This window comes from Marmota flaviventris, chromosome 5 (genome assembly GCF_047511675.1).
Source record: "Marmota flaviventris isolate mMarFla1 chromosome 5, mMarFla1.hap1, whole genome shotgun sequence".
Lineage (NCBI taxonomy): Eukaryota > Metazoa > Chordata > Mammalia > Rodentia > Sciuridae > Marmota > Marmota flaviventris.
The window spans coordinates 25,805,118-25,827,852 of NC_092502.1; the positions used below are offsets into that span (position 1 = coordinate 25,805,118).

General features: G+C 45.7%; 1 protein-coding gene across 4 annotated transcripts in view; it reads right to left on the minus strand.

The window, feature by feature from the left end:
- The window catches only part of Galnt10 (polypeptide N-acetylgalactosaminyltransferase 10), a 234,995-nt gene that overhangs the window by 40,507 nt on the left and 171,753 nt on the right, over positions 1 to 22,735 (minus strand). For 3 of the 4 annotated variants that reach the window (XM_027938635.2, XM_027938636.2, XM_027938637.2), the window contains exons 5-6: positions 10,030 to 10,215; positions 3,597 to 3,780 (exon numbers count right to left, since the gene is read on the minus strand). In XM_027938635.2, coding sequence (XP_027794436.2) covers positions 3,597 to 3,780; positions 10,030 to 10,215 — 370 coding nt within the window. The remainder of the gene's footprint in view (positions 1 to 3,596; positions 3,781 to 10,029; positions 10,216 to 22,735) is intronic. The other variant, XM_027938638.2, reaches the window with a different exon arrangement.

Here is a 22,735-nt window from a genome sequence, read left to right on the forward strand (position 1 = left end):
ACCATGCTGAGTGCAGAGGACACCATGCTGCTGCCGGCCAGCACCCCCGGCCCCGTCCTCGCTCAGGGCCAGCACCTGGTAGGACCAGTGTTTGCCCTGTGACCATCTATTGGAGTGTGGCTGTGTCTCTGTCTGATTCCACTGGAAAACTCTAGACCTTCAAACCAGAACATTCCGGCAGCAGCCCCCACTGTTTAACGCTAACTCTAGTGCTGCCCAGGTCAGCAGCCACTGGCCGCAGGTGGCTGAGCCTTGGAATGTGGTCTGAATGGAGACGTGCTGTGAGTCGACACACGTGGGATTTCCAAGACAGGTTTGAAGACAGAATTTGTCAGTAATTTTAGCATCACTGCAGGTCAGGATGATATTTTGGATATACTGGTTTAAATTAAATATATTGTTAAAATTAATTTTACTTGTTTTTCTTCTTTCTTTTTGTGGTGTTGGGGATGGACCAGGCTTCTCACATGCCCTTCTCTCTCTCTCTGTTTAATGTGGCTACTAGGAAACGGAAGATTACATACTTGTATGGGAACCTCTTGCAGCCTGATCCCCTCCCTACACCTTGGCGAGAGCTTACTTCCTGCCCCACACACTGCCAGTACATTGATAGAAGTATCCAATGCTGCACAAATAGAAGGTGTCACTTGTGTCCACTCCCCTCTGTCTTCTGAAGACGGTGGGGTTTTGGGTTGCTTGGCTGGAGAGTAAACACACAGGTTGGATGGGAGAGACTGTTCCTGACTTAGTGCTTCACAGGAAATCAGACCCAAGACTCTGCCCTTGGAAACTGGCCTGGACTGGAGCCAGGGACACAGGCCAAGGCCAAGTGTGGAAGGAAGGAGATCAGCCTCCAGGCATTTTGGATGCTCAAGGCTTTGCCTCGGGAGGGAAGCCTCTCCTCCAGGCCTGCTCGTTTTCTGCTGTGTTCAGCAGTGATAATAACAACAGCCTGAGTGTCAGCGCTTGCCACTCACTGTACTGCCATCATCTCCAGCTCTCACAGAGGCTGTCCTAGCCTCCTCCTCAGCTGGAGGAATTTGAAATTCAGAAACGCTGTGCGGCCTGCCCAAGGGCATGCAGTTAGTAGGTGGATGGGCTGCCACCAAACCTCACACGGTGACAGCACTGCTGTGCCTGTCCACCGTCCACTCGCTGGCATCACAGGGAGGTGTGTGTGCAGGAGATGACCAGGTTCCTTGAGTGGCCACTCTCTGGGGTTCTGTCCACGTGCAATGCAGAAGAGAGGCTTTGGAGTGAACCCAAGGATATGAAGGATCGAGTCCCTCAGAAAGCACCTGGGCCAGTGGCTCTCTGTCCTGGTCATCTCAGTGACTCCGCAGCTTTAAGAAACAGTGATGCCTGTACCCACCACCAGACTCAGGTGTAACTGGCCTGCGGTGGCCTGAGCATTTCAGTAAGTTCCCTAGGTGATGCCAACATGCAGCCAGGGTTGAGAGGCACTGCTCTAATGTCCAGATGAGGAGACTGAGGCCCTAGAGGACACTGGGTCAGGCCTCTGCTGCTCGCCAGTTGCAAATATGAACTCACGGTAAGGGGGATGAACAGGCCTGTCCGTCTGCTTGGGCCAAAGGCTCCTATAATAATGGGGGTTCTGACTTCCTTTGAGTACCCTGCACATTCCATTTTCAGGGGCTGCTCATTTTGACCTCAGCCTCTGATACTATGTCAACTTGGGCAAGTCTCATTTCCCTCAGAATCACAGGGTCTCAATGGTCAATGGGGATAAGGCTACCTACACCAAGGATGCTATTGTAAGGACAGTGCAGATAATGTTAGCTGGAATTGCTTTGCCACCTCAGGCCAAGTATTAGTTACTTCTGCTGTTGGTCTCCTTCCCCAGGAGTGCTGGCCAGCTGCGGATTGACTCTGAGGCATGTGCAGGCTGGTACTGACCGCGTGACGCGTCTTGGCTGAATAATCACAGCTCTGGTGAGGGAGGGATCTCTGGTGGTGAGCATGTCTAAGGTGAAGGAGGTCAGACCCACTGAGGAAGCACACGGACTCAGTTCCTGGCTTGCGGTGCTCCATCACCTGGTCACTTATCATTTCCATGAAGAAGCCCAGCTGTCCTGACCTCTGAGCCTTTCCTGGGGCTCATAGACCGAGAGGCTGCCACTAGGAACCCCGACATGCACTGTGCCAGAGAAGATGGCTGAGCCAAGAGCCCCTGTTGTCAGATGGGGAGAGCAGGGCAGAGAAGTTGGGGTTCACTGGGGGCCAGAGTGTGGCAAGGCAAGTGTGTCCCTGCCCCACGACAACAATACCTGCACCTCGGTGTAGGCAGCCTCATGTCCAGAGCCTGTGCATACGTCACCTTCTGTGGTAAAAGAGACTTTAAAAGATGTGATTCAGGTTAAGGATCTTGAGATGGGAGATGATCCTGGTGGCCCCCTGTAACCACCTGGGATCAATGTCACTCCAGGGGCATATCAAGGGTAGGAGGAGGGTCAGAGTCGGAGAAGGAGACAAGAGGATGAAGCAGGGAGAGAAACAGATGTGAAGACGCTATGCTTCTGGCTCTGAGGATGGACGAGGGCCATGAGCCAAGGACTGTGCCCAGCCTCCAGAGGCTGGGAAGGCAGGAAAGTGATTCTCCCAGAGCATCTGGAAGGAACGCGGCCCTGCTGAAACCCTGATTTGGGCCCAGTGAGACTTCTGACCACCAGAACTTCAACTGCTGTTGTAAGCCCCAAGGTTTGCGGTCATTTGTCACAGCAGCAATGGGAAACAGACCCAGCAAGGGAGGCTGGCCTCTGGCTTTGTGTCCAGAGAGCTTCTCTAACCCTCTGGAAGGACAATTAGGGGAGCTGGATGGCAGCAGCAGGAATGGCCCACCTCCTGCTGAAGAGCAGAGCTGGGGCGCCGGGGAGGAGCGAGCGGCTCAGTTCTCACCCGTGTGTGTGCACCCCAGGCGAGCCCTCCCTCTCCTGGGCCTCGGCCCCCTCATCTGCCAGGGGTGGAGCACCTCATCCAAGGTCCCCTCCAGTTTTCACATTCTAGGAGGCCCTGAGTCCAGTCCACACCCCAAACCTCTGGTGGGACAGGCTGCTGTTGCCCTGACGTTTCCAAGGGGGTCTCACAGAAAGAAGGGGAAACTGGCTCCAGAGGCCCAGGGACCCGCACTTTCCCCCAGCTTCTGCCACTTAACAGCTGTGTGACCTGAGCAAGTTATTTAGCCTTGTGGTGTCCCTGTTTGGAAACTGGTTGTAGCTGAAGACTGCTTAGCACTGTGCCTGGCACTGGGGAGGATGATGACGATGATGGCAGCTGGCCACAGGCCTGAGAGGGAGAGAGCATGAGGGACTCCACACATCCCCTGGCAGCCCTGGCAAAGTCCACAGAGGTGGCCAAGGTGGAGGTGACGGCTGGGTAGTCCTGAGCTAGGGCTCTGAGACATGCCAGGAGCAGGAGATACTTCTGCTTAGGATATCTGTCACTTGGCACTGAGTGGGACCAGGAATCTGGGTCCTCTGTGCTGGGCTCTGGGGGAGGTGGCGATCCTGAGCCATGTGTGGGCTGGGACGCAGTCATGGGGTTGACCAGTAGGATAAACACGGGTCACTCATACTTACTCAAATGGGTCACTGGGGTCAGCTTTCTGCAGTTCTGGAGGGATCGGGATCCGCTTGTAGTACATCTCCCAATCAAAGGCACCCCGCATGGCATCTCCTGCCTGCGTCTCATAACGAAAGTCATCGTGGTCGATCACATCAATCATTGGGCACACGATGGTCTTGCGGTTCCGAGCGATGCGGTCTAAAGCAGCCAAGAGATGCCCATTAGTTGAGGCAGGAGCAAAGTGCCTTTCCTATTCTGCAGCTTACTCTCCTGTTTAACATGTTCTCTGGATGATATCTCTGGCCATTTGAGTTTGAGAACCCACAGAGAGGAAGGGAGAGTGTGGGCTTTAATTGAAGCAAGAGGGACTACGGATCTCATTCCAGACTTGCCACCCACAATAGTGTCCTGAGATTGAGTCACGAATAACATCTCCAAGGCCCAATGTTCTCTGTGAAGTGGGGTAAGAGGCTCTGCTGCTATGGAAAGAGGCTGATTTCCTTCTGGGAGGACCCCTGTTCTGGCCTTGCCAGGTTCCCATTCAAAGTCCTGATCTTAACTCATGGCCCAAAGCAGCCAGGCCTGGCTTGCCCCTCACGGTAGACTGTCCACCCCTGTCTCACCGGTGCTTCTGGCTTCAGTCACCAAGCAAATGGCCCTCCTCAAGTGAGCTCAGCTCAAGTTCTCAAACAGAACTATAGAAGAGTGAATGGACTGTCCTGCAAGTTGTGGTTTCACCAAGGCATGCTACAAGCTAGGTGATTTAAGATTGCAAATGAGGGCCTTGACCCAGGTAGCTTTATGGTCCCTTTCGGGCCTGGAAGAATCTGATCCTATTCCATGTCCTCTCTGCCCAACCTAACATCAGAATTCCAGCTTTGGCTTGCTCTGCCCATCAACACACCTCCTGTCAGACAGCCCTGATTGAAGCCAAGGGGTGTCAGTCAATTGTCAGGGCAGATGATCTGCCAGGAGGGCCAAGTGGGCTGTGCTGGGGCACCTGGGTGCTTTGAGCCGGGAGTCAAATTCAAGACTTGCCATGCAGAGCCCTGCAGGGCCAGAGCAGGCCAACAGCTGCCAGGGCCCACGTTTCACCAAGCTACAGTCCATTTTCCTTCCAGGAGGGAAAGCAGCATGTTTGTCTTTTCCAAAATTGAAGACATAATCAATTCATAGGTGGGGCATGAAATCGATTGTGTGTGTGTGTGTGTGTGTGTGTGTGTGTGTGTGTGTGTGTGTTTATAATTAATAGAAATGAAGACTGAATGTCAGACTGCATTCCAGGTGCTAAGGAATACCGTGCTAGATGGAATTATTTCAGGGAAAGTGCTGGGTGCATGCCTGTAATCCCAGCAACTTGGGAGGCTCATGCAGGAAGATCACAAGTTTAAAGCCAGCCTCAGCAACTTAATGAGGCCCTAAGCAATTTAGCAAGACCCTGTCTCAAATAAAAAATAAAAAGGGCTGGGGATGTGGCTCAGTGGTTAAGCACCTCTGGGTTCAACCCCTGGTATTAAAAAAAAAAAAAATCAGGAAATGTGTTTCAGCAGTACTGTGTGACCATGTGCAATTCTGTATTGGATTCAGGTGTCAAATGTGCTTCTAACTGTGACACATGGTTATAAAAATGTTTGAGAAATAGTATTTTTGACAACTGTACCTTCAAGGATGGCCTGAGAACCACCAGGGCCAGATGTACCCAGGGTGTGATTTAAAAAGTCCCTATGCCTTCTCGCATCCCACTTAGAATTGGGGGTTGGCTTGGATCTGCTCTCTGGGGATTTTCTCTGTCTCTCTCTTTTTTGTGGTCAGCACTCCACCACTGAGCCACGTCCCCAGGCCTCTCCCTGCTTAAAGATACTTAAAGAACTGCTCCAGGGAAAAATCTAGAGGAGGGCCTCCCTTCTTAATTACTCCTGGACATTCAGGATACTTTGTGTCCAAGGAGGGCTGGGGCAGTGCACACAGCACCCTGCTGGCTGCTGGCTGATGGTGGGAGGCGTTAAGCCAAGGCCCTCAGAAGGCCACATCCTGCACATTATGCTCACCTGGAATGGCCAGGTTTAAATCCTGTGTTTGTATCAGCATCCATTCATGTTTAAAACACTAGAAAAGCTAGGGACAGAAGGAACATACCTAAACATTGTAAAAGCTGTATATGGCAAACCCAAGGCCAACATCATTCTAAATGGAGAAAGACTGAAAGCATTCCCTCTAAAGACAGCAGCAAGACAGGGATGTCCACTTTCACCACTTCTATTCAACAGTCCTTGAATCCCTAGCCAGAGCAATTAGGCAAGAGAAAGAAATTAAAAGGATACAAATAGGAAAAGAAGAGCTTAAGCTCTCTGTTTGCCGAGGACATGATCTTATATTTAGAAAACAAAAAAATTCCACTAGAAAACTTATAAAACTTATAACATAAATGAATTCAGCAAATTAGCAGGATACATATTTTAAAACCCAGGAATCAATCATATTCGTATATTCCAATGATGAATCAGCTGAAAGAGAAATTAGGAAAACCATCCCATTCATGATAGTCTCAATACACACACACACACACACACACACACACACACACACACATACTTGGGAATCAATCTAACAGAAGAGGTGAAGGACCTCTACAATGAAAACTATAGAACACTAAAGAAATAGAGGAAGCCCTTAGAAGATGAAAAGACCTCCCATGCTCTTGGACAGGCAGAATTAATATTGTCAAAATGGCCATGTTACCAAAAACGCTATACAGATTCAATACAATTCCCACCAAAATCCCAATGACATTCTTCATAGAAATAGAAAAAGCAGTCATAAAATTTATCTGGAAAAATAAGAGGCCCGGAATAGCCAAAGCAATCCTTAGTGAGAAAAGTGAAGTAGGAAGCATCACAATTCCAGACCTTAAATTATACCATAGAGCTATAGTAATGTGGCACCAAAATGAACAAGAAAATGAATTGAAGACACATAGAAAACCCCACAAAACACAGTTACCTCATACTTGGTAAAGGTGACAAAAGCAACAACCAGAGAAATACCCTTTTAAACAAATGGAGCTGGGAAAACCGGAAATCCATATGTAGTTGAATGAAATTTAACCCCTATTTCTCACCCTGCAGAAAACTCAACTCAAAGTGGATCAAAGACCTAGAAATTAGACCAGAAACCCTGAGCCTACTAGAAGAAAATTTAGGCCTGATACTCTAACATATTGGATCAGGAACTGAATTTCTGAACAAGACCCCTAAAACACAAGAAGTAAAATCAATCTTTCATAAATGGGATGACATCTGACTACAAAGCTTTTTCACAGCAAAGGAAAAAAAATCAAGAACATGAAGAGAGAGCCTACAGAATGGAGAAAATCTTTGCCACCTGCACCTCAGAGCATTAATTTCCAGGATATATAAAGAACTCAAAAAACTCAGCATAAAAAATAAATAACTCAAACAATCGATGGACAAAGAAACTGAACAGACACTTCTCAGAAGAAATACAAAGTCAACAAATATATTAAAAATTTGTTCAATATTTCTAGCAATTAGGGAAATTAAAACTACACTGAGATTTCATGTCACTCTAGTCAGAATGGCAATTGTCAAAAATTCAAGTGACAATAAATGTTGGCAAGGATGTGGGGAAAAAGACACACCCATACATTGCTGGCGGGTGTGCAAATTGGTGCAACCACTCTGGAAAGCAGTATGGAGATTTCTCAGAAGACTTGGAATGGAACCACCATTTGACCCAACTATCCCACTTCTCATTTGTTTGTTTGTTTGAATAATTTACACTCCTCAGTTTATATCCAAAAGATTTAAAATTAGCATACTGCAGTGACACAGCCACTTGATGTTTATAGCAGCTCAGTATACAATAGCTAAGCTATGGAACCACCCTAGATACCCTTCAACAGATTCATGAATAAACTGTGGTACATATACACAATAGAATATTACTCAGCCATAAAGAAGAATGACTTTATGGCATTTGCAAGTAAATGTATGTACCCGGAGATATCATGCTAAATGAAATAAGTATTTCCCCAAACAACAAAGGTCAAATGTTTTCCCTGATATGTGGAAGCTAATAAGGGGGAAGAGGAGAAGAACAGATATTCAGTAGATTAGACAAAGAGGATTGAAGGGAAGGGAGGGGGAATAGGAAAGACAGTGGAATGAATCAGAAATAATTTTCCTATGTACTTATATGACTACATCATAGTGAATCCCACCACCATGTACATCCATAATAATGGGGTCCTAACTAGAATAAGATATATTCCATGCTTGTACGATGAATTCTACTATCAAAATGAATTCTACCGTCAGGTGTAACTAAAAAAAACAATTAAAAAAAAACCCCTGTTTTGTTGCTTTTTAGTAGATCACCTTGGATAAGGCTTTCTGACACATCTGAGCCTCCGTTTCCTGGCCAACACAATGGAGGAAGATGTCACTTATCTCATGGGGGATCTTTGAGGAGAATGAGCAGATAATGGAGCCAAGATGCTTGGTGCAGCCTCCAGCAAGATCAGCACTGGGCTGACAGTCTCTGTGACGGGGGTTACTGAGAGACGCTCAGAAGCAGGAGTTGGGAGACTGAGCAGTTCCTTCATCTCTTTGCCCCTTAGTGTCCTCATTTGCAAACTGTGGATGATAATGCCTCACCTGCCAGCTTTACTAAGTGACAGTGAAGTTTAAATGTGGACATGGCTTGAAACACTAAGGGGCCATCAGCATGATGATGATGATGATGATGATGATGATGATGATGATGGAGATGAATGGGAAGCAGGAGGAGATGAGGATCAACAGCGACTTTCTTGGCGGGGGTGGGGGGGTGAGTCCTTTGTGGGCTCAGAAATTTCTAATCTCTGAGGAAGACGGAGCGAGCCATGCATGCAGGTGTTAATGGTTTCCCAGACAAAAGCCATGCTGCGCTCTGTCAGCTGCTGATATTAGAGGGAGAGACTTTTACATCGACACCACGGGTTCACATTTCTATTAGGGAAGAAAAAGAGGGGGGTGTTCTTGCACGCACATCTGCAGATTATGAAAATGGCCCTCAAACATTTCCATAGAAACAGAGTTAAGGGCTATTTAGACCACAAGCTCAGCTTCGTGCCCCACCACTTCATTGTCTTTATGAGTCACAGAATGACCCTACAAATGGGTTGTTCCTTCAGGACCATAAATTAGGCGATTTATGGCGAGGCTTTTTACTTTTTCACTCTTTCAGTAATGAGGGGCAGATGCAGACCATCTCTTAGTTTAATTACATAAACAGTTTACCAGAAATTCTGGCCTGTATCTTTTTCCTAACCCCATGGGATCCTGGACCCTGGGTCTCAGAAGCCTATCATCTAGCACAAAGCTCCCTGCTGATCTGTGTGAGGAGATCAATTTGCTGGATTGTCCTGTTAAACAGCAAGGGACTGGCTTTTGCTCCCCGCCACTGAATGGTGGTATTGGGTAGCCAGTGTGTTCCTCGAGCATAGTCTGGCACCAGCAGCGTGGGTGTCACCTAGGAGCCTTAGAAATGTCCTCATCAGGCTTCACCCTGGACTTCCAAGTCAGAACCCCAGGGTGGCTCAGCGCTGTCTTAACAGCCCTTCCAGGTGCCTCTGACGCTTGCCTTGGGTACCCTCCACCTGGTCCTCTCTGCCCCTGAGCTCTGTGAGGGAGGTCAACTGATCCATTCTCGAGGAGCACACTTTCTGAGTTGGTAGCCCCCCAAGGCTGCTCCAGCCTGGCCCTGGCCCTCACCTGACTCCCACTTCCTTGACTTCCTCTCCCGGGGCCTGCTGTCAGCCCAAGCTCATTGTCTGCAGCCACACCCAGCACCCAGTGCCCAGGACTCCTGCCTGTCTACAGCCCTGTCCTGGCATCCACTAGGACTCCTCCCTGAGGAAAGGAGCTCAGGAGGCAGTGTGGAACTGTGAAAAAGAACAGCCAGACAGGTGGTGGCTTTGACACGGGTAGCCAGAGGGGATAGTGAGTCACTCAGTATCTCTGAACTTCCGTCTCCATTATCACAAGAAGGGGGCACTCCAGCCTGGTGGCATGGCTTTGTGCGGATCAGTCATGCTTATCACCTGCCACTATTCTAATTCCACATAAAGATGTCTCCTCATAATTTGGCTTTTGACAGGGGATGGGCTTGGCTTGCCTTCTCACAAAACTTAAAGCAATGGGAGAGACGCAGTCCCATCACTAGACACTAGACACGTCCCCTCTCCAAGTCTCAGCTCCCCTCTCTGAGAAGTGAAGGGATAGGGCTGACTGGCTTTTTAAGGTCCCTTTGAGTACCCCTGAGCGTCTGAGTCCCAGGGCCTGGCATCTGATGGGTGCTTCCACACGGGCAAGGGGACGCCGCAGCAGCCGGGAGGGGGAGGGGGGCAGGCGGCTCGCTCACTCCAGGCTCCTCCAGCCCCCTTACCGAGCAAGGGGGGCAGCCAGTTGACATTGGCTTCACAGTGCGAGTCCAAGAAGGTGATGACGTCCCCAGTCGCTGCTGAGGCCCCCAGCATGCGGGTCCTTATGAGGCCTTCACGTTTCTTGGTGCGGAGGATCCTCACGCTGGGGAAGAGGGCCATGTAGTCCTCCAGGGGCTTCTTCAGGTGCTCTGTGAGGGAGAGCAAGGGGAGAGAGGGCTCAGGTCAGCAGTCCTTCCCTTATCTCCCAGCAGCCACCGTTGAGACAGAGATTGCTGGGGTACCACCTCCCTGGACCTTTCAGATAGGGCCAAGGAGGGCAGAGGTCATTGTCCTCAGACGGCAAATGGGAAACTGAGGCTCAGAGTCCAACGAGAGCGCCAGACCTGCAACACAGGTCTTTGGTACAGGAACAGGCATCTGTGACTTAAGCCTGGCTGGGACTTCTTCCCTTATTTTCTAATAACCATACTTTGATTTTTCCTTGGGAAACTGCCCTTCTCAAGGTCACAGATTCAGAAGCAGACATCCCATCCCCTGGTTCCAAGGGAGAGGAGCATGTGGCTTTGTGCCTGACCAATCAGGGCATTCTGTCAGCCTTGGCTACAGTGATTGGTTCAGGGATGACCATGTGACCTGAGCTGGTGAGAGTAATGGGTCTAGAGAATGGTTTTCAGGATGTTTGGAAAGTGACTCTCTGTCTTTTTGCTAGGGTCGCTAAAGTGGTTGGCCACAATCTGGAGCTGTTATTGACATCTTTGGCAAGATGAGGTGATGGGAGGTGTGTGGGGGAATCATCTGAGCCTAAAGATAATATATAAAAACAAGAGTCAGGAGATGGAAATCAATAGGGCTGGGCACCGTTGTGCACGCCTGTAATCCCAAGGGTTTAGGAAGCTGAGGCAGGAGGATCCTGAGTTCAAAACCAGTCTCAGCAACAGTGAGGTGCTAAGCAATCAGTGAGACCTGTCTCTAAATAAAATACAAAAAAAAAAAAAAAAAAAAAAAGGCTAGAGATGTGGCTCAGTGGTTGAATGTCCCTGAGTTCAGTCCTGTGTAACTCGCCCCCTCACCCCACCCCCACCTTCCCCCAATAAAAGAAGAGATGGCCATAATAGGGGACAGATAGATTCAATGGTGGGAACATGAGGTTAAGGGAATAATTCTATAAACTGAGCCCGCTGTGCTGACCTCCACATGATTTCACTTTTAAGAAGCACTTTACCTGTACCCCTCCCTGGCTTAAGTCTGCAGGATATGTTACATTCCTCAGCAAACTACCTGCTATCTGCAGGAGAATTAAAGGCCCTGAAATGCTGATAAGAATACAAGTTACCATGAAGGGTGTGAGGTGGAGACTTTTGTGACCCTTACACAGACCAGATCCTGGAACTCAGGGATATAAGGATAATTTCCCCTAACCATAAAATATATAAGAACAATTAGAACCAATGGGCCAAAGTGACTTAGAGTGGTCATGGCAGTGGGGACTTAAAGTCTGATGTCATCCTGTAGTCAGTCAAAATCAAGAGGTGGATCTGGGTGGGACTCTCTGGAAACTTCTCTGGGACCCTCAATAAAACTGGAAAGCAGGAGAGGCATGTTGTCCCTCTATTCTTTAAAAGGAACTGTCCCTTGAGAGTGTTCTATTTCTCCCTTTCTTTTCTGTTTTTTGGTGGGGGTGAGTTTACTGGGGATTGAATTCAGGGGCACTCAACCACTGAGCCACATCCCCAGCCCTATTTTGTATCTTATTTAGAGCAGGGTCTCACTGAGTTGCTTAGTGCCTCACCATTGCTGAGGCTGGCTTTGAATTCATGATCCTTGTGTCTCAGCCTCCATGGCTGCTGGGATTATAGCTTTTTTCCCCTTTCTTTTCCCTTACATATGACAACATTTTCCATTTTTGCTTATTTTCCTGTGGGTTGGATCTGACTCTTGTCTGGAAAAGTTGTTTTGAATAAAAATCAAATAATAGTCTCTTTCTACTAAAAGTCTCAGCCTTAATACTGGTGTCTTTGATTTTAATTAGGGTAAGGATCCTTTATAAAACTGCTAGGATGGCTAAAACAAATAAATACACAAACAACCCCAAGCCTAAACCAAAACCTAAAAACCCTCTAGCTTATACCATGCTTCGTGGTGATTGAATGTTTTCCCCCTAGGATCAGGAGAAAGGCTGTGTGCACTCAGCACTGTTATTCAACCCTGTACTAGAATTTCTAGCCAGTGCAACTGGTAAAAAAAAAGAAAGAAAGAAAGAAAGGGCATAAAGATCTGATAGAAAAAGGTAACAGTGTCTTCAACTGTAGATAATATCATTACACAGAAAATCCTGTAAATCTACAAAGAATCTAGAACAAACAAGTAAACTTAGCAGGATCTCAGAATACAGGTCAATATTTCAAACTCAATTGAATTTCTAATCACCAGCAAATAAAGAACAACTGGAAAATGCAATTAAGATGGTAAAGATAACATTTACATTGTAACAAAAGAAGTGCAAAATGGGGCTGGGGATGTAGGTCCCTGGTTGAGATCCCTGGGTTTGGTCCCCAGAATCTCCTTCTCTCTCTCTTATACACACACACACACACACACACACACACACACACACACACACAATGCTACTCTAAAAAATAGAACATCACTGAAAGAAGTTAAACACCAAAATAAATGGAAAGATATCCCTTGTTAATGGAATATAAATTATTAAGATAGTAATACCTCCAAAACGTAGAAACAGACTTAATGCTGTTTAAACCATGGCTAACTGTTTTACAGAAACTGACAATTAACAAGCTGATCCTAAAATTTATATGGCAATGCAAGGGGTCCAGAAGAGCAAAGCCATCTTTTGGAAAAGAAAAAGTCAGAAGACTCACATTACTTGATTTTAAAATTTGCTTCAAAACTACAGTAATTAAGACAGTGGGATAATGGCAGAAAGAAAATATAAGTCAATAGAACAGAATTGAGAATCCAGAAATAAAACACTCAGATTTAGGATTAACTGATTTTCCTGAAACCATTTGATGGGAGAAAGAAGAGTCTTTTCAACAAATGGTGCTGGTACTATTTGATTTCTACATGCAAAAGAATTGAAAGGGGGGCTGAGGGTGGAGCTCTATGGTGGAGTGCTTGCCTAGCATGCAAAGGCCTTTGATTTGATTGCCAGCACTGCAAAGAAAAATAAAAAGTATAGTAAGTTGGATCCCTTCTTCACCTACTATGCAATTAATTCAAAATAGATAAAATGTCTATATGTAAGAGCTAAAATCATAAAACTCTTCAAGGAAACACAGGGGTAAATCTTCACCACCTTGGATTAGACAATTATGTCTTAAGACAAAATGCCCAAGCACAAAAGAAAAAATAACTTACACATTAAACATTTTTTAATGCATCACAGGACATGATTAAGAAAGTGAAGAGACAACCTACAGACTGGAAGAAAACATATACAAATCATGTGTCTGAAAAAGGACACATACAGGCAGAGTATACAGAGAACTGCTATGACTCAATAATAAAAAGAAAACCCATTAAAAAAGTGGGCAAAATGCTTTTAGAAAAAAGTTTAGTGATTCTTCAGGATGTTAAAGATAGAATTATCATATGATGCCACAATTCTATCTCTAAGAATATACCCCCCAAATTTGAAGGTCACATTTTGAATAATCCAAAAATGAAATTATGGAATAGCTAAATTCACAGAGACAGAAAGTAAATTAACGATTGCCAGGTATTGGGGTCAGGGGAAGGAGCAGTGGTTATTAATGCATGTGGGGTTTCCTTTTGGAGTAATATTTTGGAACCAGATAGAGATGATGGTTGTATAACATTTCAAATATACTAAATACCACTGTATGCTTTAAGATGGCTAATTGAATGCTACACGTATTTGCCTCAATTTAAAAAATGGGCAAAAGATATGAATAGATACTTCTGCAAAGACAAAAAAAATGGTCAATAAGCACATAAAAAGATGCTTGACAGCATTAGTTATTAGGGAGATGCAAATTAAAACCACAATAAATACCACTCCACACCCAGCAGCATGACTATAATCACAAAGTCGGACAATAACAAGAGTTGACAAGGGTGTGAGAAATCAGAGAGTTCACACATTGTTGATAGGAATGCAAAACCTTGCAGCTACTCTGGAAAATAGTCTGGAACTTCTTCAAACAGTTAAACACAGAGTTACAATGGGACCCAGGAATTCCACTCCTAGGTATGAACCTCAGAGAGACGAACACACATGTTCTCACAAACACTTGCACATCAATGTTTCCAGCAGTGACATTTATAGTTAGAAAGCACCTAAATGTCTATCAATAGATGAATGGATAAAGAAAATGTGGTAATAAGTGGAATACTATCAGCCATACAAAAAGGAGTGAGTTAATGTAACAATATGGGTGAACCTCAAAAATGCTATTCTAGGTTACAGAAGCCAGAGATATAAGAGTAGATATTATAAGCAAGATGTGGCGGTGCATGCCTGTAATTGCAGCAGTTTGGGAGTTTGAGGCAGGAGGATAGAAGATTTGAGGCCAGTCTCAGCAATTAGCAATACTTTGTCTCAAAAAAAAAGGGCTGGGCATGTAGCTCATTGGTAGAGCAACCCTGGGTTCAATCCCTAGTTCCATAAAAAAAGACTGAAATTTCTAGAAAGGTGAAGCTACAGGGACAAAAAGATCGGTGGTTACATGGAGCTGGGCTGGGGGCAGGGATTGGCTGCAAACAGGCACTGAGGAACTATTTTTTTGAGTGATAGAAATATTTAAAAACTGGATTATAGTGATAGTTTCACAACTGTATTTATTTAAAAATACCCTGAGCTGCAGACCAAAACTAGATGGTTTTTATGGAATGTAAATTATACCTCAATGAAGCTGTAAAGTTCTAAAAAAGATTGTGTTTCTATATAATAGCAAAAACCAAGTGGAAAGTTGAATAAAAATAGCCTTTATGGTAGCCTCATGGTTAGGCAACCCAAATAAATGGGGGAATGTCGTATTTATAGATTGGAAGACTCCCTATTGTGAAGAGTCAAGTTTTCTTCAAACTGATCTGTAGACCCAGGGCAGCCCCCCCAAATCACAGTGACCTTCTGAAATTGACAGAAGTGGGCATGAGGGAGCTCACTGGGGTGAGTTTTATTCTCTAAGGTTTATGCGGGCATGTAAAGGAACTAGAAGAATCCAAACAATCTTGAAAGAGAACAAAGTTGGAGGACTTACAGAAATTTCAAAACAAATTATAACTCTAAAATAATCAGAACAGTGTGCGAAGAGTAGGCAAAGAGTAAACAGAGAGGTGGAGAGAGCGGAACAGAGGTCGGAAGTGGACTCACGTGTATGCTGTCAACCTATCCAGTGACCGAGGCATCAAGGTCCTTCAGTGAGAAAACAGAGGTTCCAACAACTTACACCAGAACAACTGGCTACGTGTATGAACAGAAATGAGCTCAGAGGTAGAGCCTCGCCTAGCAGGTGCGAGGTGCTGGGTTCGATCCTCAGCACCACATAAAAATAAATAAATAAAATAAAGGTATTGTGTCCAACTACAACTAAAAATATATTTTAAAAAATGAGCCTCAATTCCCACCTACGACCACACACAGAAAGTTGTTTCAGAGGGGCCATAACTGAAGCATAAAAGCTGAGGCTTCCTGATGAAAGCACAAGGGAATACCTTTGTGGACTTGAGGCAGGAAAAAATGGATCAATGATTAAAATTAAGAACTTGCTCAGGAAAAACGTGCTCATTATAAGACACTGGTAAGGATGTGACAGGGCAGGCCACCGTCTGGGGACACTCATAGCTGACAAAGGCCATGTATCCAGTATAGATAGAGAATTCCTACGAAGTCAGTAATGAAAAGACAACCAAATGAACAGTGGGCAAAACACCTGAAAAGACATTTCACAAATAAATGGAAATGCAAATGGTCAATAAGCCTTTGAAAAGGTGTTCAATTCACTTGTCATCGGGAATGTGAATGAACAGCCGGAGATGCCGCTTAGCGCATGCTTACTGGAATGGTCAAAACTGCAGCAGCAGCAGGTGGGGCAGAGGGAGACCCATGGGCGCTCCTGCTCCCTGCTGGAGAGGGTCAAGGGTGCCACCACTGTGGGGAGCTGTTTGAATGCTTCCTATAAAGCTAGACACCCATCTGTCTCCACTCTAAGAGAAATAGGAAACTATACCCACAGAAAGTGGAAAAAAAAAAAAGAAAAGAAAAAGAAAAAGCTTTATTTGTAATAGCCCCAAACTAGAAATGGCCTGTAAGTCTATCAACAGAAGGGACAGTGTGGTATAGTCACATAATAGTTTACTACTCAATAACACAACAAACCACGGATACCTCCAACCACACGTGTGGATTTCAAAGTTATCACGTTGAAGCAAGAAGTCAGACACACCAAAAAGAACTCCATAAATGATCACATTTATTCAAAGCTTATTAACAGCCAAAAAAATAAATCTATGATGACAGAATTAAGAAGTGTTTGCCCTTGGGGTGTGGGGACTGAACAGAAGAGGGCACCAGGGAACTTACTGGGGCCAGTTTGCTTCCCTGTCTTGATTGGGGTGTTGACCTTCCAGGTGTACACATTTGTTAAAGCTCTGGAACTGGATCCTTAGGACCTCTGTTTGCAACGTTTGCCTCAACTAAACAACAACAACAACTGGTCCAGTACCTTGTCTGTCTCGGCTGGGGAAGCTGCGGTGCTGGGGAAGTTTCACTGACTGAGAATCAGGAGACTGGGCTAGGCGCCCATCTCCAGCACAGGAGCATTTACCTCCTCTGGGTCTCCGTGTTGTCTCTGAATTGGCGCTTTGGATCAGATGGTCCTCCAGGGCCCAGGCCTGGGTCTTGCAGGAGGCCCAGAGGCACCTGCCCAGAGCTGCTGGGCTCTCTGCTCTGTCAGCCCCTGGGGTGATCACTTCCCTTAAACTGAGCCCCAAATCCTGCTCTGAACTTGGCTCAATCAAGAGTTAGAGCTGGAAGCGTCCTCTAAATCAGCAGATGCCTCCAAATCACCCCCGGGGGCAGCTCTTTACTACAGCCACCAGGGCAGAACACTGTGATTGGCAGACCCAGGGTGGCGTCTGGCAGTGTTAGTTCTACTTGACCCACAGATGATGCTGATACACAGCCAGAATGGTTCAGCTTCTTCATTTTACATCCAGACAGCTGAGGGCAAAAAAGGGAAGGGACCACCGCTGGCATGTCGTTAACAGCAGAGCCGTGTTTCAAGTTAGGCTCTCCTGGTTGGGTATTTTCTTTTTCTAGTCCCTTAGAAAAATGAATCATTTTTGCGGGGAGGCACATGATCTGCAAAGTGGCTTCACATATTTTACTCCCCTTGGCTTACACCAACAGGCTCTGTATTTGACCATCTCCCCATTGGACAGATGATAAAACTGAGGCTCAGAGAAACCAAGAACCTTGCTCAAGGCAACATAGACAGCAAATTTCTGGCTCCTCTGTAGAAAATGGATGCTTTCCTCATCCTCTGGTCCTCATATACTACTGTCATGATTTTTGCCACATCCACCTACTTTAATTGCAATTTCTTTAGCATTTTCTTAAAAATCAATCCATTTTTAGATTAAATTTTTGTTCAATTCAACTTACTTTTAAAAGGAAATTTAAACACTTATCTAATGAAAAATTGGTATCATTTATAGTCTAGATCTAATAAATAAAACTCCTCAACAACTGAAAAAAACAATGGTCTTAGGTTTTTGCCGTATACTCCTGCCTTTCTGACAGTGAGTGCAAGGTCTGCTGTCTCTGTCAAGAAGGAAAATGTGGAAAACCCCCAGAGACTCTCCTTGTGAGGGGAGGAGAAGAAATGAAAGAGAATTGGGGTACTCATATAAAGTCTTTGGATCACGGGAAATCATCTTAGGTGCCCTGGGAGATGCTGCTCCAGCCATTCTGACTTGCCTTTCCAGAAACTTCTGCATGATAAAGGGTGCTTCCTGTTGTGTTGCCTGGCATCTTGGGGGTCAGAACAATTAAAATCTGTGCACAGAAAAGGTTCTCTACACACATGCACCAGAATGGGGAAGGCAGCTCTCCCCGCGCCTGCACACGAAGATTAATATGGCTTTCCTCACCCGCTCCCCCTTCTTTTTGGAACAGTGACTCTGTAGAAAGCAGAAATCAATTTGCCCTAATTGAGGGACTAAATCTTCCCCAAAGAGACCTTCTTGGGCAATGAGACAAATCAGCAAGAGGCATGATCACGCTCCAGATACGCCGCTGTCCGCGTAGGAACACTGTCTTTAGAAAGAGAAAAAATCCACAGTGACTGCCGGTGACCACGGCTTCCTTTTGGTTGGGTTCAACTGGTAAGTCATTAAAACGAGAATGAGATAATCTCCTATAGCACACACGGCTACTCCCACCAGAGGGAGAAATATCACCCCGTCCAGCTCTGATCACCACGGGCCTGCTTGGGCAGAGCCCGGTCACTAAATCACCGTGAATGCAGATGGCTGCTGTCATTACCCGGCGGCCAATTAGGACCCTTGACAGCTTGTGCTAAAGTTAAAGCAATTATTTAGGGCTATTATGCTCCTCCTGTCCTTATTAGAAGGTGCTTTTTACACAAAATCAGGACCGCTGCCTTATTTTCCCACCCAAGAGAAGACTCTTCGGTGAGGGCATCGTACAAGGTCATAGAATCTTAGAGCTAAAAGGGGCTTTAAATGAACTTGATGATGATCATGATGATGACAATTACAGGGAACACTTACTGGAGCTCCTGTTCACATATGGAACTTCCCTTCATATCCATTACCTTTGACAGTTACAATAACACAAAGACTGAACTTAATGACCCCGCCTACCGAAGATGATACTGAGGCTCAAAGTGGTGATGCAACCTGCTTAACTCACTGCTTGATTGTAAAAGAGCAGGCTCTTCCTACCTGCACCTAAACCCACCTCTGTCTCACTTGGGTCTGTCCCTTCATTCTACCCAGAGAGAAGTGGGGAGGTCCAGAGAAGTTGAATGTCTAAGCTAGAATCCTACAGCAAGACTGGGACATGGCAGAGCTCTATCCAGTTCAGGGTCCAGGATTCCCCCAGTTTCATAAGCGCTGGAGCAGGGTGGGCAAACTGGCTTCGCTGAATGGGACGGTAACAGATGCCTAAAGCTGCCTTCAGAAAGATTCTGGGGCTCCAGCCTGGCTCCCCATGAGAGTACTAGGACTGAGAAAAGGTGTTTGCCTGATTGATGTAGCAGGGAGGTGTGTAAGCCACACACTCACCGTCCTGTCCCAGGGGCTGCTGTCATCACAACACAGTACAGAATTGCTTTTGCCCTTATTATCCCTGGTTTAATGAAGAGTCAGGGCCATCTGGCTGGGAAGGAGCTGATTCTGAAGGTGGTGAGACCCCATACTGACCAGGTTTCAAGCAGTGTCAGAGGACCACTTAATGAGCAGGCACAGAGGATTCTGCGGCACATGCGCTGGGTGTCCCCCACGCCTCCATGGCTACCTGCCTGCCTTCCAGCTGCCCACCCTGTCTCTCTCCCAGGGGGCTCTTGGAGTATCATGTTGGACTGCAACCAATGACTGCAGTACTGTCCGGGAAGCCTGAGGCTCCCTCGTTTCCCCTGAGGTCCACCCTGAGCACAAGCTCTCCACGGGCTCCAGAACTTTCGGTGAGAGGGGCGTGGCCGTTTATGGTGGGGTCTCTCACAGGCACCCTGGAGGGCGCCTGTCTTCTGTTGACACTCTCCTGCTTTTGCTGTTGCTTCCCGACCGCTCCACCCAAACGAATTGTTTGTATTCAGATCCTTGTTTTAGGATTTGCTCAAAACCCAAATTCAGGTTTCAAGTAGCAGGAATGACTGGAAAGAGATGCAGAGCTGGGCCTAAGTCTGGGAAGCTCATGGTGATGGCTTTGACACAGCAACTCCTTGTACTTTGGTGCCCAGTGTCTGGGAATAATGGCTAACACTCCTTTATCACCTATGCATACCACTAACCCAGGGAATGTGCATCTACTTTATTTAATCTCTGCAGATTCTGTCTCTTCTTCAGTGCAGGGGATCGAGCCCAGGGATGCTCCACCACTGAGATACACACCCTCAACCCTTTTGAAAGTTTGAGACAGGGTCTGGCTTCGTTGCCCAGGCTGGCCTGGGCTTTGTGATCGTCCTGTCTCTAGAATAGCTGGGACTACAGGAGAGTGCCACCGTACCGGCTCTACAAAGACTCTTAAGAGGCCAGTCACAGACTAGTGTCCCCCTTCTACTGATGGGGAAACTGGGGCACAAAGAAGTTAGGTAACTTTCCAAGTGGCAGATCTTGGATCAAGCAATCTAATTCCAGAGATTAGTTTTCTCTTCTTCCCTGAACATTGATTTAAAATTAAGAATAATTTCAAATATACTAAAAAAGAATAACGAACCGAGGGACCTGTCACTTTAACTGCAGAAATGATCCCCTCCAGGTCTAGTTCATCTTTGCCCCTGTCCCTGGAATAGTGCTGGAGCAAATGGAGTCTGCACTTGTAAGAGCAGACCCAAGGCGTAATCTCACTGCTGGGCACCCAGTATCTTCTCAGGAAATGCTCGATTATTTCACTGGATTCCCCCAAAGCCAATGCAAGGAGGATGGGGTAGCTGCCATCAGTTTGGCATCACTGGAGAGGAAACTGAGGCTCATGGAAGAACAGGCCTCGATCAAGTTTCTCATCTGGTGAGGTCTGGTGAGGACAAGAGCTCACAGCTGCCCGGCCCTGGCCTCCCTGGTGTGCCGTCCTGAGCTCTCCCTCCCTGGCTTGCTCTCTCTGCTCAGGGCATCTTTAGACTCCGAGGTTGGGTCAGTTGCAGCACAGGGAGGGGTTGCAGTCAGAAAGCTGCTCTGGGCTGCATTTTGCTCTCTAGAAAGACATGCTGAAGTCCTAACTCCTGAAACCTGTGGCCCTGACCTCATTTGGAAACAGGGTCTTGGGGGATGTCATCTAATTAAGATGTGGTCATCCTGGATTAGGGTGTCACGAATCCAACAACTGGGGCACTTTAATTAGGGAGAAGTTTGGGCAGACAGAACACCATGTGATAATAGAGGCCACAGGATGCCAAAGATTGCCAGTGACACCAGAGGCTAGGAGCAGACCGGGAAGAGCCTCCTCTAGATCTTGCAGAGAACAGGACATTTTGATTTGGGGTTTCTAGGCTCCTGAACAGTGAGAGAAGTAAATTATGTTTTTTTTTTCTTCAAAAATTTAAAAAGCATGCTTTTATTTTTAGTTGGCACATAGTAACTGTACATATTTATGAGGGATGGTATGACATTTCATTGCCTATATACAGTGTGTGATGATCAGATTAGGGCAATTGGCATGTCCATTGCCTTAGACACTGAGCATTTCTTTGGGTCCCTTCTGTTTTTTAAAATTTTTTTATTTTTTAATTTATATATGAACAGCAGAATGCATTACAATTCTTATTCCACATACAGAGCACAATTTTTCATATCTCTAGTTGTATACAAAGTATACTCACACCAATTTGTGTCTTCATACCTGTACTTTGGATAATGATGTCCATCACATTCCACCATCATTCATAACCCTCTGCCTCCTCCCTCCCCTGCCACCTCTCTTCCCTATCTAGAGTTCATCTATTCCTCCCATGCTCCCCGTCCCTGCCCCACTATGAGTCAGCCTCCTTATATCAGAGAAAACATTTGGCATTTGTTTTTTTGGGATTGGCTAACTTCACTTAGCATTATCTTCTCGAACTCCATCTATTTACCGGCAAATGCCATGATTTTATTCTCTTTTATTGCTGAGTAATAGTCCATAGTGTATACATGCCACTTTTTTAAATCCATTCATCTATTGAAGGGCATCTAGATTGGTTCCATAGTTTAGCTATTGTGAATTGTGCTGCTATAAACATTGATGTGGCTGTGTTCCTGTAGTATGCTGATTTTTAAGTCCTTTGGATATAGACCAAGGAGAGGGATAGCTGGGTCAAATGGTGGTTCCATTCCCAATTTTCCAAGGAATCTCCATACTGCTTTCCATATTGGCTCACCAATTGCAATCCCACCAGCAGTGTATAAGTATACCTTTCTTCCCACATGCTTGCCAACACTTACTGTTGTTTGTATTCAAAATAGCTGCCATTCTGACTGAAGTGAGATGAAATCTTAGAGTGGTTTTGATTTGCAATTCTCTAATTGGGAGAGATGATGACCATTTTTTCATATATTTGTTGACTGATTCTATATCATCTTCTAAGAAGTGTCTGTTCATATCCTTAGCCCATTTATTGATTGGGTTACTTGTTTTTTTGGTGCTTTCCTTTTTGAGTTCTTTATATACCCTAGAGAGTAGTCCTCTATCTGATGTGTGAGGGGAAAAAATTTACTCCCAAGAGGTAGGCTGTCTATTCACCTCACAGATTGTTTCTTTTGCTGAGAAGAAACTTGTTAGTTTGAATCCATCTCTACCCCATTTACAATAGCCTCAAAAAAAAAAAAAAAAAAACAACAACTTGGGAATCAACTTAACAAAAGAGGTGAAAGATCTATATAATAAAATGAAAATTGCAGAACCCTAAAGAAAGAAATCAAAGAAGACCTTAGAAGATGGAAAGATCTACCTTGCTCTTGGATAGGCAGAATTAATATTATCAAAATGACCATACTACCAAAAGC